At 45.1% G+C, this 16,496-nt stretch overlaps 2 protein-coding genes across 2 annotated transcripts; both read left to right on the top strand.

Moving 5' to 3' along the window:
* Positions 1 to 2,023: 2,023 nt before the first annotated feature.
* On the top strand, positions 2,024 to 2,953 carry LOC119265933 (trace amine-associated receptor 13c-like). The gene has a single exon (XM_037546920.1). The coding sequence runs from the start codon at positions 2,024 to 2,026 to the stop codon at positions 2,951 to 2,953; it is 930 nt and encodes a 309-aa protein (XP_037402817.1).
* Positions 2,954 to 8,792: 5,839 nt separating this feature from the next.
* On the top strand, positions 8,793 to 9,812 carry LOC108433233 (trace amine-associated receptor 13c-like). Its single transcript, XM_017707673.1, has one exon. It carries the CDS (start codon positions 8,793 to 8,795, stop codon positions 9,810 to 9,812), a length of 1,020 nt encoding a protein of 339 aa, XP_017563162.1.
* The last annotated feature ends 6,684 nt before the right edge of the window (positions 9,813 to 16,496 follow it).

Here is a 16,496-nt window from a genome sequence, read left to right as displayed (position 1 = left end):
GCGTAGGGAAGCTACCCTCTCGTCCACCGGAGAAAACCCCAACATACAAGCAGCGAGTCGAGGGGCTATGAGAAAGCCCACACCTGCCCGCCTCCTCTCACCATGGGCAACTCCAGAAAAGAATAAAGTCCAGCCCCTCTCAAGGAGATTGGACCCAGAGCCCAAGCTGTGTGTTGAGGTGAGCCTGACTATATCTAGCTGGTATCTCTCAACCTTGCGCACCAACTCAGGCTCCTTCCCCACCAGTGAGGTAATGTTCCAAGTTCCAAAAGCCAGTTTCAGTAACCGAGGATCAGAACGCCAAGGCCCACGCCTTTGGACACTGCCCGATCCACAAAGCACCGAACCCCTACTACTGCCCCTCCCATTGGTGGTGGGTCGATGGGAGGGGGGACTCATGTAACTCCTTCGGGCTGGGCCCAGCCGGGCACCATGAGTGAATACCCAGCCACCAGATGCTCGGTGGCGAGCCCCTCCCTCAGGCCTGGCTTCAGCGTGGGGCCCCGGTAACCCTGTTCCGGGCAGGGTACACAAATCCTGTTCTTGTCTTTTCATAGGGGTTATTATGGATCACACTTTGTCTGACCAGTCAACTAGGACCAGTTTGCCATGGGAGACACTACCAGGAGCTTTTGCTCCAAACAACATAGCTCCTAGGATCCTTCAAGCACGCAAACCCCTCCACCACGATAAGGTGGTGATCCATGGAGAGGACAGACAGATATATATATATATATATATATATATATATATATATATATATTGCCCTGCGATGGACTGGCGACCCGTCCAGGGTGTATCCTGCCTTCCGCCCGAAGACTGCTGGGATAGGCTCCAGCACCCCCCCGCGACCCTGACGGAGAAGCGGCTTAGAAAATGGATGGATGGATGGATGGATGGATATATATATATAAAATTCAAAGAGATAATATTTAAATTACTATAAATCTTCACATTCTGATTTCTGGGGCCAAATTCGTATCTCTTTGTCTTACCTTAAGGTCTGAGAGGTCGAGATAAGATTTTTCACAAATTCGTATCTCAGAGGCAAATCTTATCTTAATCTTACAGCATCTTATCTGATCTCAAGTGAGGAAATCTTAACTTACTTGATGCAAGTCGACAGGCAACTATCATGTATGTTGCCTAGCAACTGACGATCCGTGCACAGGTGAAACGTCTGAACGTAATCAGGTTAGCTAGCCAGACAGCTACTGTTAGCTACTGTTACTGAGGGAAAAAAACTAAAGTGCGATAAACTGAGTGAAGAACATTGCGGAAGAGCTTTTTGCTGTGTATCAGAGCGTCGCCGCTCCATCCTTACTATTTAACTTCCCAAACTCTTTAGCTGAGCGCGCTAACGTTATTCCTCCTAATAAACAGATGCGTGTTCAGCTCGGCCTCCTCATTATTATCTACTGACGCTGTGATGTTTTATCTGATATTACTATTATTCTGCGTATCACTGCATGAAACAATAGAAAAAGATGATTAAAACAAAACTAAAGACACTCTGGACTTAGTCTTAAACTTAAGAAAATATTTAGATTATTTTGGCAACTTAGGATGTTTCTACAGTGCCATTTCCTTATCTGGAAATCAGATAAAATTATAGACTTAAGAGCTGTTGTCCTGTAATAGCTTCTGTCCTAACTTCACGCTTAACTGAAGTTGCCATAACAACAAAGCAGATCTCAGACTGAAGAATTGTCCGTAATATAGCCGCTGTTCCCTTGACACAAATATGAAGTCGATTTGTTATGACCTTCTGTAATGATGGCTGCTAAAGAACAGATCACTGCTGGACAACGAATATGTGCAAACACTTCACGCTTCATTATTATCATAATTAAAGGGAAAGTAATGCTGCAAAATGCTACTTGAGTGATGGGGACGAATTAGCTAATCATATGTCAGTGGGAGGGATCATACTTAGCTATAAAAAAGAATTTCAAGAGGGCAAATATATCAATACATGTGGTAAAATCATCTGGGCCAGATGATCACTGAGGGTCAGATTAACATGTCCATCCAATACTGCTTTCCTGGCGTCAACTCATCGTGCAGAAAGGAGGTCCGAGCAGGTCCTGCTTATATATTTCTGTTTATTGTTCTCTCATGTGTTTCTGTGTTCACTGTGTTTCTGAACCTGCTGGTGATCATCTCCATCTCTCACTTCAAGCAGCTCCACACTCCCACCAACCTGCTCATCCTCTCTCTGGCTGTGGCGGATCTTCTCGTGGGGCTGTTTGTTATGCCTGTAAAAATAATGGAGCTTATTGACTCCTGTTGGTATCTTGGAAAAATCGCATGCTCTGTTTCTCCAATAATTTATAATCTGTCCATCTCAGCATCTCTCTGTAGCCTGGTTTTCATTGCAGTTGACCGGTACATTGCTGTCAGTGACCCTCTGCTGTACTCTACGAGAGTCACAGTTTATAAAATGTCTGTGTTCATCATTATTGGCTGGTCTTTCTGTTCATTTTATGTCATTATCTTTTTGTACACTAATGATCACCTTCTTCTGTCTCAGATATCCAGTGAATGTTATGGGGAGTGTGTCTTATTCGTCAAAGATTCCTGGGTGATTATTGACATGGTTATTGGTTTTCTAGCCCCTTGCTCTGTTATACTGGTCTTGTATTTAATCATTTTTACTGTGGCCAGACGTCAAGCTAGAGCTGTTAGAGCTGTGAAAAACGGTGCCTCAAAAATACAGAGAGCCAAACCTTCAAATTCTTCTGAAACCAAAGCAGCGAAAACATTAGGAGTCATCATTTTTGTTTATCTTGCTTGCTGGATTCCGTTTTATGTAACTTCTCTGTCAGTTGAAAGTGTCACGTCGTCATCCATGGTGTGGACTGTATTTGGATGGCTACTGTCCCTTAACTCCTCTTTGAATCCACTAATATATGCCATCTTCTATTCATGGTTCAGAGAATCAGCTAAGTGAATTTTAACCGGTAGAATATTTGAATCATCGTCTTCAAGGTTTAATTTGTATCCCGAACGTTTTTAACTTCAGCTGAAAAAAACAGCACTACAGCTCACTTCATTTCCAGTGTACCACTACCCAATATTATAAAGGCTTTATGAATGGTTTAAAATAGTTAAATAAACGTTTCTTCATGTTAGAACTCATAAATAACAAGAGCCACTGTGACCTGTTTTGTCTGATTTAAATGAAAATTGTAAAGGTTGAATGCTGAACATAAAGTGAGTAACCCACATGATCTGAGGTTTAACAGTGGACATAAATGTGGGGTCACTATTTGGCAAGCAACAGCCTCTTTTTTATATGTAATAACATTTTAGTAATGTTTTTAATGTGTTCATGACCTTATTAACCCCTTAACAATCCAGGTTTATTTTATCCAAAGGCTTATTATTCAGTAACTACTAAAAAATAATGGAGCAATTCTTTACGTTATAGGGTTAGGGTATAGGCCCATGGCTTGTTAAGGGGTTAATAACTATTCATGAAGAATTTTTAACCATTCTTAATTGATTTATAAGGACAGTTTTCTAGTTATTTGTACTAATAATCTATAATATACTACACAACAGTAGAGAAAAAGAACTGTAATTTCAACCAAGTCATACATGTAAGAACCTGGAACAGAATATGATCTGGTCTCAGATATGTATGTACAACTTTATTCTGTGTGGCCCTGACACTAATTTTAATCACTCTATTAAAATATGTGCAGCTCATACTCCTAAACTGCACTAAAGCGTTGTAACCTTACTTACAGACAAAAGAGTAAAAATGATTCATTTCAAATAAATGTTTGTTTCACATATGTATTTTGAGGTCAGGCATCAGCACCTTGATCAAACACAGTTGGCTCAGGGCCTTCCATGCTTCAGGACCACAGAACAGAGTGGACAATTTATCATCATTATTTAAGAAAACCCCCTTAATCCAGATAGGGCTGTGGTAATAGTCGGGCAAGAAGAAATATCCCAGATGACCCTGTCCAACATCCTACAGCTCATTCTGGGGGATCCCAAGCCACTCCCCAGCTACTTTTGAGATGAAGGTTTGTTTTACTTGCATATGTGTTTGAAGATCAGGTCACCAGAGGCATTAGCACCTTGACCAAACACTGTAGGCTTAAGGCCTTCCATGCTTTAGGACCACAGAACAGAGTGTTTAATGCAGAGGTGAAAATAATAGTTGGAGCTGCAGTGAATTTGTGACATAATGAGGCATCTCAGACGGGTCACACGATTCCCTGTTTAAGCAAACACATGACATGACTCATAAGAGATTAAGACGGGCCAATTGAAAAAAGCACCAACACTGATTGTTCACCACTAAGGAGCTTCAGGTGTTACAGCTGTGATAAATGGTCTCTCAAAGAAACATGAAGTCAAACCGTCAAGTTCTTCTGAAACCAAAGCTGGGAAAACATTGGGAATTCTCATTTTTGTTCATCTTGCTTGCTGGATACAGTTTTATGTGAGTTCTCTGTCAGTTGAAAGTGTCACAACTGTGTCAATAGTGTGGACTCTGTTTGAATGGTTGCGATACAAGAACTCCTCTGAAAATCCACTGATTTATGCCATGTTCTATCCATGGCTCAGAGAATCAGCTAAGAGAGTTTTATCGTGTGGAATATTTAAATCTTCTAGGTTTAATTTGTGTTCAGATCATTTTATCTTTAGCCGATGAAACCATTACTACACAGCTAACTTCATTTGCAGGGTACCACTTTACAATAATACTCATAAAGGGCTTATGAGTAGTTTAAAATGAAAAGGTTGAATGCTGAAAGTAAGATGAGTAACCCACACAATCTGTGGTTTATTAGTAGACATGAATGTGGGAATGTGGCGTCTGGTGGCCGGCCAGCCCACGTAACCCGGCCCCTGCAGCAGAAACTAGCTTTTTGTACATGGAAAGTAACCTCACTGGAGGGAAAGGATCCGGAACTCGTGCAGGAGGTTGAGAGGTACCAAGTAGATATAGATTGGCTCACCTCCACCCACAGTGTCGGCTTTGGAACCAAACTCCTGGATAGGGGTTGGTCTCTCTCCTACTCAGGAGTTGCACAGGGTGAGAGGCGCCGGGCGGGTGTGGGGATACTCACAAGTCCCTGGGCTGGTGAGCATGCAGTTGGAGTTTGTCTCGGTGGATGAGAGGGTCGCCTCAATGCGAATTGAAATCGCAGAGAGGAAAACTTTGACTGTTGTGTGTGCTTATGCACCAAACAACAGGTCAGAGTATTTGGCCTTCTTGGAGCGAGTGGGCGGGGTTCTAGAAAGGGTCCCACCTACAGACTCCATAGTCTTACTGGGAGACTTCAATGCTCAAGTTGGCAATGACTGGGAGACCTGGAGCGGCATGATTCGGAAGAACGGCCGGCCCGATCTAAACCCGAATGGTGAATTGTTATTGGACTTCTGTGCCAGGCATGGATTGTCCATAACGAACACCAAGTTCAAACACAAGGATGTTCATAAGTGTACATGGTACCAGAGCTACTTGGGTCAAAGGTCAATGATCGACTTTGTTGTCGTTTCATCTGACTTGGGACCACATGTTCTAGACACTATGGTGAAGAGAGGTGCTGAGCTGTCAACTGATCACTGTCTGGTGGTGAGATGGATCAGATGGCAGGGAAGACTGATGGTCAGATGCGGTAGGCCCAAGTGAATAGCGAGGGTCTGCTGGGAATGACTGTCGGAGGCCTCTCTTTGGAATGATTTCAACTCCCACCTCCAGGAGAGCTTTTCTCATGTGCCGGAGGAGGTAGGGGACATGGAGTCTGAATGGACCCTGTTCAAAACCTTCATTGTGGAAGCTGCCAAGCGTAGCTGTGGCCAAAAGCTTGTGGGTGCCTGTCGGGACGGTAACCCAAGAACCTCCTGGTGGACACCAGTGGTGAGAGAGGCCGTCAAGCTGAAGAAAGAGGTCTTTAGGTACTGGTTGGCCCGAAGGACTCCTGATTCAGCAGAGAGGTACCGAAAGGCAAAAAAGGTGGCAGCTGCAATGGTGGCAGAAGCAAAATCCAGGGCATGGGAGGAGTTTGGTGAGGCCATGGAAAAAGACTTTTGTTCGGCCTCAAATAGGTTCTGGACAACTGTCCGGCGACTCAGGAGTGGTTGGGGTAGATGCGCCCAAGCTGTATTCGGCAAGGGTGGAGCAACTCAGAAATCAAATGAGGATATTGTCGGTCAGTGGAAGGAGCACTTTGAGGAACTCCTTAATCCGGGAGACGTGCCTCCCTTACGGGAATCAGGGCCAGAGGCTCCTGGGGTGTCAAGTTCCATTTCCCTGGTGGAGGTCACTGAGGTAGTTGGTAAGCTCCTCAGTGGCAAGGCACCAGGGGTGGATGAGATTCGTCCAGAGATGCTTAAGGCTCTGGATATTGTCATGGCTAACACGCTTCTACAATCTTGCATGGATCTCGACAACAGTCCCCTTGGACTGGCAGACTGGGGTGGTAGTCCCTATTTTTAAAAAGGGGGACCGGACGGTGTGTGCCAACTATCGGGGTATCACACTGCTCAGCCTCCCTGGGAAAGTCTATGCCAAGGTGCTGGAAAGGAGACTCCGACCGATAGTTGAACCTCAAATTGAGGAGGAACAATGTGGATTCCGTCCTGGCCATGGAACAATGGACCAGCTTTTCACCCTCTCACAGATTGTTGGGGGGGCATGGGAGTTTGCCAACCCAGTCTACATGTGTTTTGTGGACTTGGAGAAGGCTTAAGACCGTGTTCCTTGTGATATCTTGTGGGAGGTCCTCCGGGAGTATGGGGTGCTGGGGCTACTACTCCGGGACATCCAATCTTTGTACTCCTGGAGCGAGAGCTGTGTCCACATACTCGGCATTAAGTCAGACTCAGTCTAAAGTCAGTGTTAGCATTGGACTCCGCCAGGGTGGTGCCCTGTCCTCCACCCTTGTTCATGATATTCATGGACAGAGAGTCAGGGCGTAGCCGGGGTCAGGAGGGCATTATGTATGGAGACCAGAGGGTGGCGCCTCTGCTATTGGCAGATGATGTTGTTCTTTTGGCGGAATCACATGGATGCCTTCAGCACTCGATGGAGTGGTTTGCAGCTGAGTGTGAAGAGGTTGGTATGCGGATCACCACCTCCAAGTCTGAGTACATGGTCTTGGCCCGGAAAAGGATGGCATGCCCACTCCAGGTAAGGGGAAAGGACGTGCCCCAGGTGGAGGAGTTTAAGTATCTTGGGGTCTTGTTCACGAGTGACAGGAAGAGGGATCGTGAGATCGGCACAGGCTGGGACAGGCAGCAGCAATAATGCGGTCACTGTACCGGACTATAGTGGTGAAGTGGGAGTTGAGCCAAAAGGCGAAGCTCTCTGTGTACTGGTCGATCTACATCCCAACCCTCACCTATGGTCATGAGCTGTGGGTAATGACTGAAAGAATAAGATCATGAATACAAGCGGCGGAAATGAGCTTTCTTTGTCGGGTGGCAGGCTACATGCTATGTGATAGAGTGAGGTGCTCGGTCATCCGGGAGGAGCTCAGAGTAGAGCCGCTACTCCTCTGCATAGAGAGGAGCCAGCTGAGGTGGCTCAGGCATCTGATCCCGATGCCCCCTGGACGCCTCACGGTGGGGGTGTTCCAGGCATGGCCTACCAAGACCGTGGGGTTGTCCTAGGACCCGCTGGAGGGATTATATCTCCAAGTTGGCCTATGAGCGGCTTGGGGTCCCCAGGAATGAGCTGGAGGAAGTTGCGGGGGACAGGGTCATGTGCGATTCTCTGCTCTCCCAACTGCTTCCCTGACCCTATCTGGACTAGCGGCCAACGATGATGATGATGATGAATGTGGGGTCACTATCTGGCAAGCAACAGGCCCTTTATTTTTATATGTAATAACAACACCTTATGACAGTTTTAAACCTCTCATAACCAATTTATAAGGATAGTCTTTTTATGTTGCCTAGCAACTGACGATCCGTGCACAGGTGAAAGGTCTGAACGTAATCAGGTTAGCCAGCCAGACAGCTACTGTTAGCTACTGTTACTGAGGGAAAAAAAGGTCAACAAAACTAAAGCGCATTAAACTGAGTGAAGAACACTGCGGCAGAGCTTTTTGTTGTGTATCAGGGTGTCGCCGCTCCATCCTTACTATTTAATTTCCCAAACTCTTTAGCTGAGCGCGCTACGTTATTCTTCCTAATAAACAGACGCGTGTTCAGCTCGGCCTCCTCATTATTATCTACTGACGCTGTGATGTTTTATCTGATATTACTATTATTCTGCGTATCACTGCATGAAACAATAGAAACAGATGATTAAAACAGAACTAAAGACACTCTGGACTTAGTCTTAAACTTAAGAAAATATTTAGATTATTTTGGCAACTTAGGATGTTTCTACAGTGCCATTTCCTTATCTGGAAATCAGATAAAATTATAGACTTAAGAGCTGTTGTCCTGTAATAGCTTCTGTCCTAGCTTTAGTCCTAACTGAAGTTGCCATAACAACAAAGCAGATCTCAGACTGAAGAATTGTCTGTAATATGGCCGCTGGTACCCTTAACAAAAATATGAAGTCGATTTGTTATGACCTTCTGTAATGATGGCTCCTAAAGAACAGATCACTGCTGGACAAGGAATATGTGCAAAAACTTCACGCTTCATTATTATCGTAATTAAAGGGAAAGTAATGCTGCAAAATGCTACTTGAGTGATGGGGACGAATTAGCTAATCATATGTCAGTGGGAGGGATCATACTTAGCTATAAAAAAGAATTTCAAGAGGGCAAATATATCAATACATGTGGTAAAATCATCTGGGCCAGATGATCACTGAGGATCAGATTAACATGTCCATCCAGTATTGCTTTCCTGGTGTCAACTCATCTTGCAGAAAGGAGGTCCAAACAGGTCCTGCTTATATATTTCTGTTTATTGTTCTCTCATGTGTTTCTGTGTTCACTGTGTTTCTGAACCTGCTGGTGATCATCTCCATCTCTCACTTCAAGCAGCTCCACATCCCCACCAACCTGCTCATCCTCTCTCTGGCTGTGGCGGATCTTCTCGTGGGGCTGTTTGTTATGCCTGTAAAAATAATGGAGCTCATTGACTCCTGTTGGTATCTTGGAAAAATCGCATGCTCTGTTTCTCCAATAATTTATAATCTGTCCATGTCAGCATCTCTCTGTAGCCTGGTTTTCATTGCAGTTGACCGGTACATTGCTGTCAGTGACCCTCTGCTGTACTCTACGAGAGTCACAGTTTGTAAAATATCTGTGTTCATCATTATTGGCTGGTCTTTCTGTTCATTTTATGTCATTATCTTTTTGTACACTAATGATCACCTTCTTCTATCTCAGATATCCAGTGAATGTTATGGGAAGTGTGTCTTATTCGTCAAATATTCCTGGGTGATTATTGACATGGTTATTTTTTTTCTAGCCCCTTGTTCTGTTATACTGGTCTTGTATTCAATCATTTTTACTGTGGCCAGACGTCAAGCTAGAGCTGTTAGAACTGTGAAAAATGGTGCCTCAAAAATACAGAGAGCCAAACCTTCAAATTCTTCTGAAACAAAAGCGGCGAAAACATTAGGAATCATCATTTTTGTTTATCTTGCTTGCTGGATACCATTATATATAGGTTCTCTGTCAGTTGAAAGTTTCACATCTTCGTCTATGGTGTGGACTGTGTTTGGATGGCTACTGTACCTTAACTCCTCTGTGAATCCACTAATATATGCCATCTTCTATTCATGGTTCAGAGAATCAGCTAAGTGTATTTTAACTGGTACAATATTTGAATCATCGTCTTCAAGGTTTAATTTGTATCCAGAAAGTTTTTAACTTCAGCTGAAAAAAACAGCACTACTACACAGCTCACTTCATTTCCAGTGTACCACTACACAATATTATAAAGGCTTTATAAATGGTTTAAAATAGTTAAGCAAAAGTTTCTTCATGTTAGAACTCATAAATAATAAGAGCCACTGTGACCTGTTCTGTCTGATTTAAATGAAAATTGTAAAGGTTGAATGCTGAACATAAAGTGAGTAACCCACATGATCTGAGGTTTAACAGTAGTCCTAAATGTGGGGTCACTATTTGGTAAGCAACAGCCTCTTTTTTATATGTAATAACATTTTAGTAATGTTTTTTAATGTGTTCATGACCTTATTAACCCCTTACCAATCCAGGTTTATTTTGTCCAAAGGCATATTATTCAGTAACTACTAAAAAATAATGGAGCAATTCTTTAGGTTATAAAAGTGGAAAATAAAATTCTGGGCCTATTGGCAGGCCCATGGCTTGTTAAAGGGTTAATATCTATTCATGAAGAATTTTTAACCATTCTTAACTGATTTATAAGGACAGTTTTCTAGTTATTTTGTACTAATAATCTATAATATACTACACAACAGTAGGGAAATGTAAGATCTATTAATAAGAACAGAGAAAGTACAGACTGCTGATTGAAGATGCACTACTTGACTCATCTGGCTTTTTAGTGATGGAACTGTAATTTCAACCAAGTCATTCATGTAAGAACCTGGAACAGAATATGATCTGGTCTCAGATATGTGTGTACAACTTTATTGTGTGTGGCCCAGACACTAATTTTAATCACTGTATTAAAATATGCAGAACTCCTAAAGTGCACTACAGTGTTATAACCTTACTTACAGACAAAAGAGTAAAAATGATTCATTTCAAATAAATGTTTGTTTCACATATGTATTTTGAGGTCAGGGATCAGCACCTTGATCAAACACAGTTGGCTCAGGGCCTTCCATGCTTCAGGACCACAGAACAGAGTGGACAATTTATCATCATTATTTAAGAAAACCCCCTTAATCCAGATAGGGCTGTGGTAATAGTCGGGCAAGCAGAAATATCCCAGATGACCCTGTCCAACATCCTACAGCTCATTCTGGGGGATCCTAAGCCACTCCCAGGCTACTTTGGAGATAAAGGTTTGTTTTACTTCCATATGTGTTTGAAGATCAGGTCAGCAGAGGCATTAGCACCTTGAGCAAATACTGTAGGCTTAAGGCCTTCCATGCTTTAGGACCACAGAACAGAATGGTTAATGCAGAGGTGAAAATAACAGTTGGAGCTGCAGTGAATTTGTGACATAATGAGGCATCTCAGACGGGTCACATGATTCCCTATTTAAGCAAACACATGACATGACTCATAAGAGATTAAGACGGGCCAATTGAAAAAAGCACCAACACTGATTGTTCACCACTATGGAGCTTCAGGTGTTACAGCTGTGATAAATGGTGTCTCAAAGAAACATGGAGTCAAACCGTCAAGTTCTTCTGAAACCAAAGCTGTGAAAACATTGGGAATTCTCATTTTTGTTCATCTTGCTTGCTGGATACAGTTTTATGTGAGTTCTCTGTCAGTTGAAAGTGTCACAACTGTGTCAATAGTGTGGACTGTTTGAATGGTTGCTATACAAGAACTCCTCTGCAAATCCACTGATTTATGCCATGTTCTATCCATGGCTCAGAGAATCAGCTAAGAGAGTTTTATCATGTGGAATATTTAAATCTTCTAGGTTTAATTTGTGTTCAGATCATTTTATCTTTAGCCGATGAAACCATTACTACACAGCTAACTTCATTTGCAGGGTACCACTTTACAATAATACTCATAAAGGGCTTATGAGTAGTTTAAAATGAAAAGGTTGAATGCTGAAAGTAAGATGAGTAACCCACACAATCTGAGGTTTATTGGGAATGTGTCTTCTGGTGGCCGGGCAGCTCACGTAACCCGGCCCCTGCAGCAGAAACTAGCATTTTGTACATGGAAAGTAACCTCACTGGAGGGAAAGGATCCGGAACTTGTGCAGGAGGTTGAGAGGTACTAACTAGATTTAATTTGGCTGACCTCCACCCACAGTGTCGGCTTTGGAACCAAACTCCTGGATAGGGGTTGGTCTCTCTCCAACTCAGGGGTTGCACAGGGTGAGAGGCGCCGGGCGGTTGTGGGGATACTCACAAGTTCCCGGGATGGTGACCATGCAGTTGGAGTTTGTCTCGGTGGATGAGAGGGTCGCCTCAATGCGAATTAAAATCGGAGAGAGGAAAACTGTGACTGTTGTCTGTGCTTATGCACCAAACAACAGGTCAGAGTATTTGGCCTTCTTGGAGCGAGTGGGCAGGGTTCTAGAAAGGGTCCCGCCTACAGACTCCAAAGTCTTACTGGGAGACTTCAATGCTCACGTTGGCAATGACTGGGAGACCTGGAGCGGCATGATTCGGAAGAACGGCCTGCCCGATCTAAACCCAAATGGTGAATTGTTATTGGACTTCTGTGCCAAGCATGGATTGTCCATAACGAACACCAAGTTCAAACACAAGGATGTTCATAAGTGTACATGGTACCAGAGCTACTTGGGTCAAAGGTCAATGATCGACTTTGTTGTCGTTTCATCTGACTTGGGACCACATGTTCTGGACACAATGGTGAAGAGAGGTGCTGAGCTGTCAACTGATCAGCATCTGGTGGTGAGATGGATCAGACGGCAGGGAAGACTGATGGTCAGATGCGGTAGGCCCAAGTGAATAGTGAGGGTCTGCTGGGAATGACTGTCGGAGGCCCCTCTTTGGAATGATTTCAACTCCCACCTCCGGGAGAGCTTTTCTCATGTGCCGGAGGAGGTAGGGGACATGGAGTCTGAATGGACCCTGTTCAAAACCTCCACTGTGGAAGCTGCCAGGCATAGCTGTGGCAAAAAGCTTGTGAGTGCCTGTCAAGACGGTAACCCAAGAACCTCCTGGTGGACACCAGTGGTGAGAGAAAGATGAGAGAAGCTGAAGAAAGAGGCCTTTAGGTACTGGTTGGCCCGAAGGACTCCTGATTCAGCAGAGAGGAACCGACAGGCAAAAAAGGTGGCAGCAGCAATGCAATGCTGGCAGAAGCAAAATCCAGGGCATGGGAGGAGTTTGGTGAGGCCATGGAAAAAGACTTTCGTTCAGCCTCAAATAGGTTCTGGACAACTGTCGGCCGACTCAGGAGTGGTCGGGGTAGATGCGCCCAAGCTGTATTCGGCAAGGGTGGAGAAACTCTGACTTCAAATGAGGATATTGTCGGTCAGTGGAAGGAGCACTTTGAGGAACTCCTTAATCCGGGAGACGTGTCTCCCTTACGGGAATCAGGGCCAGAGGCTCCTGGGGTGTCAAGTTCCATTTCCCTGGTGGAACTGAGGTAGTTGGTAAGCTCCTCAGTGGCAAGGCACCAGGGGTGGATGAGATTCGTCCAGAGATGCTTAAGGCTCTGGATATTGTGGTGCTGTCGTGGCTAACATGCCTCTGCAATATTGCATGGATCTCGGGAACAGTCCCCTTGGACTGGCAGACTGGGGTGCTGGTCCCTATTTCTAAAAAGGGGGACCGGAGAGTGTGTGCCAACTTTCGGGGTATCACACTGCTCAGGCTCCCTGGGAAAGTCTATGCCAAGGTGCTGGAAAGGAGACTCCGACCGATAGTTGAACCTCAGATTGAGGAGGAACAATGTGGATTCCGTCCTGGCCGTGGATCAATGGACCAGCTTTTCACCCTCTCACAGATTGTTGAGGGGGCATGGGAGTTTGCCAACCCAGTCTACATGTGTTTTATGTAGAAGTTTTATGAGAAGTTTTATGACCGTGTTCCTTGTGATATCTTGTGGGAGGTCCTCCGGGATTATGGGGTGCTGGGGCTACTACTCCGGGCCATCCAATCTCTACTCCTGGAGCGAGAGTGGCGTCCGTATACATGGCATTAAGTCAGACTCTTTCAGTGTTAGCGTTGGACTCCGCCAGGGTGGTGCCCTGTCCTCCACTCTTGTTCATGATGTTCATGGACAGAGAGTCAGGGTGTCAGCCGGGGTCAAGAGGGCATTATGTATGGAGACCCGAGGGTGGCGCCTCTGCTATTTGCAGATGATGTTGTTCTTTTGGCGGAATCCTCCCGGTGGGGGTGTTCCAGGCATGGCCTACCAGGACAAGACTGGGGTCATCCTAGGACCCGCTGGAGGGATTATAGCTCCAAGTTGGCCTATGAGCAGCTTGGGGTCCCTGGGAATGAGCTGGAAGAAGTTGCGGGGGACTGGGTCATCTGGGATTCTCTGCTCTCCCAACTGCTACCGCGACCCTATCTGGACTAGCGGTCAACGATGATGATGTTATGAATGTGGGGTCACTATCTGGCAAGCAACAGGCCCTTTATTTTTATATGTAATAAGAACACCTTATGACAGTTTTTAAACTCTCATAACCAATTTATAAGGATAGTCTTATTGTAAAGTTTTTCAATTCATAATTTGTTATATACTGTACAAGAGTAGAGAACTGCAGTATCTATTAGGGAGAACAGAGGGAGTACAGACTGCTGAAGGAAGGTGCACTACCCTGTTGCTGATAAGTCATCTGGCTTTTTGGTGATGTAACTGTAATTTCAACCAAATCACTGTGTTTCCCATATATATATGCATGTGTTTGTGTGTGTGTGTATATATATATATATATATATATATATATATATATATATACACACACACACACACACACACATCGTCTGAGCCGCTTCTACTTTTGTGTCGTGGGGGGTGCTGGAGCCTATCCCAGGTGTCATTGGGTGGAAAGCAGGATACACCCTGCCCAGTCCATTGCAGGGCAGACAGACAGATATCCATCCATCCATCCATCCATCCATCTATCCATCCATTATCTTCTCCATATCCACTCATAAGGCATCCTCTCACTCTCCAGGATTTTGTTAAACAACCTGGTTAAAAAGTCCACTGCCTTCTCTCCTAAACATCTCCATAGCTGCACTGGTATGTCATCTGGACCAACTGCCTTTCCGTTCTTCATCCTTTTTAAAGCTGCCCTCACTTCCACCTTACTAATTCTCTGCAATTCCTGATCCACTATCTCTCCCCCCATTGTCCTCCTCTCTCTTGTTTTCCTCATTCATTAGTTCTTCAAAGTACTCCTTCCATCTACTCAACACTCTCTGTTCACTCACTAGTACATTTCCCTCTCTATCCTTTATCAGCCTAACCTGCGGTACATCCTTTCCAGCTCTATCTCTCTGTTTAGCCAAACGATACAAGTCGTTTACTCCTTCTTTACTGTCCAGCCTCTCATACAGCTCATCATAGGCCTGAGCCTTTGCCTTTGCCACCATTCTTTTCGCTATGTGACTAGGCTCACAGTACTCTTCCCTACTTCCTTCATCTCTCTGGTTATCCCACTTTTTCTTAGCTGCCTTCTTCTTCTGAATACTCTCCTGGACTTCCTCATTCCACCAACAACTTTCCTTGTCTTCTTTCCTCTGACCAGACGAAGCACCCAACACACTTTTGCCAGTTTCTCTCACCATCTTAGCTGTAGTTTCCCAGTCCTCAGGTAGCTCCTCACTGCCCCCAAGGGCCTGTTGCAAGTTTTCCCTGAATTGCCTGCAACCATCCTCCTCCTTCAGCTTCTACCATCTAATCATTGGCTCTGTCTTCACTCCCTTCCTCTTCTTTGTTTCTAATCTCATTCTACAGACAACCACCCTATGCTGCCTTGCTACACTTTCCCCTGGTACCACTTTACAATCTCCAATCTCCTTTAGGTGGCATCTCCTGCTAAGGATATAATCCACCTGTGTGCACCTCCCTCCACTCTTGTATGTCACCCTGTGTTCTTCCTTCTTCTGAAAATATTTGTTCACCACAGCCATTTCCATTCTCTTTGCAAAATCTACAACCATCTGACCTTCTGCTTTTCTGTCTTTCACACCATACATACCCAGCACGTCTTCATCCCCTCTGTTCCCTTCACCAACATGTCCATTGAAGTCTGCACCAATCACCAATCTCTGCTCTCAAGGGACACCATCTACCATCCATCCATCCATCCATTCATTATCTTCCACCTCGCCGGGGTTCGGGTCGCGGGGGCAGCATCCTAAGCAATGAGGCCCAGACCTCCTTTTCCCCAGCCACTTCCACTAGCTCTCCAAGGGGGATTCCGAGGCGCTCCCAGGCCAGCTGGGCGATATAGTCACGCCAGCGTGTCCTGGGTCTTCCCCGGGGTCTCCTCCCAGGTGGACTTTCCTTTGACACCTCCCAAGGGAGGCGTCCAGGAGGCATCCTAACTAGAGGCCCGAACCACCTCAGCTGACTCCTGTCGATGTGAAGAAGCAGCGGCTCTACTCCGAGTCCGGGAGGATGGCCAAACTTCTCACCCTGTCTCTAAGGGAGAGTCCAGACACCCTGCGGAGGAAACTCATTTCGGCCACTTGTATTTGCGATCTTATTCTTTCGGTCATTACCCAAAGCTCATGACCATAGGTGAGGGTGGGAACGTAGATCGACCGGTAAATCGAGAGCCTTGCATTATGGCTCAGGTCTTTCTTTACCACAACAGACCGGTAAAGAGCCCGCATCACTGCTGACCCAGCACCAATCCGCCTGTCAATCTCCCGCTCCCTTGTACCATCACTCGTGTACAAGACCCCGAGATACTTGAACTCCTCCACTTGAGGC

Source organism: Pygocentrus nattereri, chromosome 18 (assembly GCF_015220715.1).
Source record: "Pygocentrus nattereri isolate fPygNat1 chromosome 18, fPygNat1.pri, whole genome shotgun sequence".
Taxonomy (NCBI): Eukaryota; Metazoa; Chordata; class Actinopteri; order Characiformes; family Serrasalmidae; genus Pygocentrus; species Pygocentrus nattereri.
This window is presented reverse-complemented; position numbering and strand designations above follow the sequence as displayed.

Excerpts from the sequence above, each read along its gene's own strand:
- LOC119265933 (XM_037546920.1), top strand. The coding sequence starts at position 2,024 with ATGTCCATCCAATACTGCTTTCCTGGCGTCAACTCATCGTGCAGAAAG.
- LOC108433233 (XM_017707673.1), top strand. The coding sequence starts at position 8,793 with ATGATCACTGAGGATCAGATTAACATGTCCATCCAGTATTGCTTTCCT.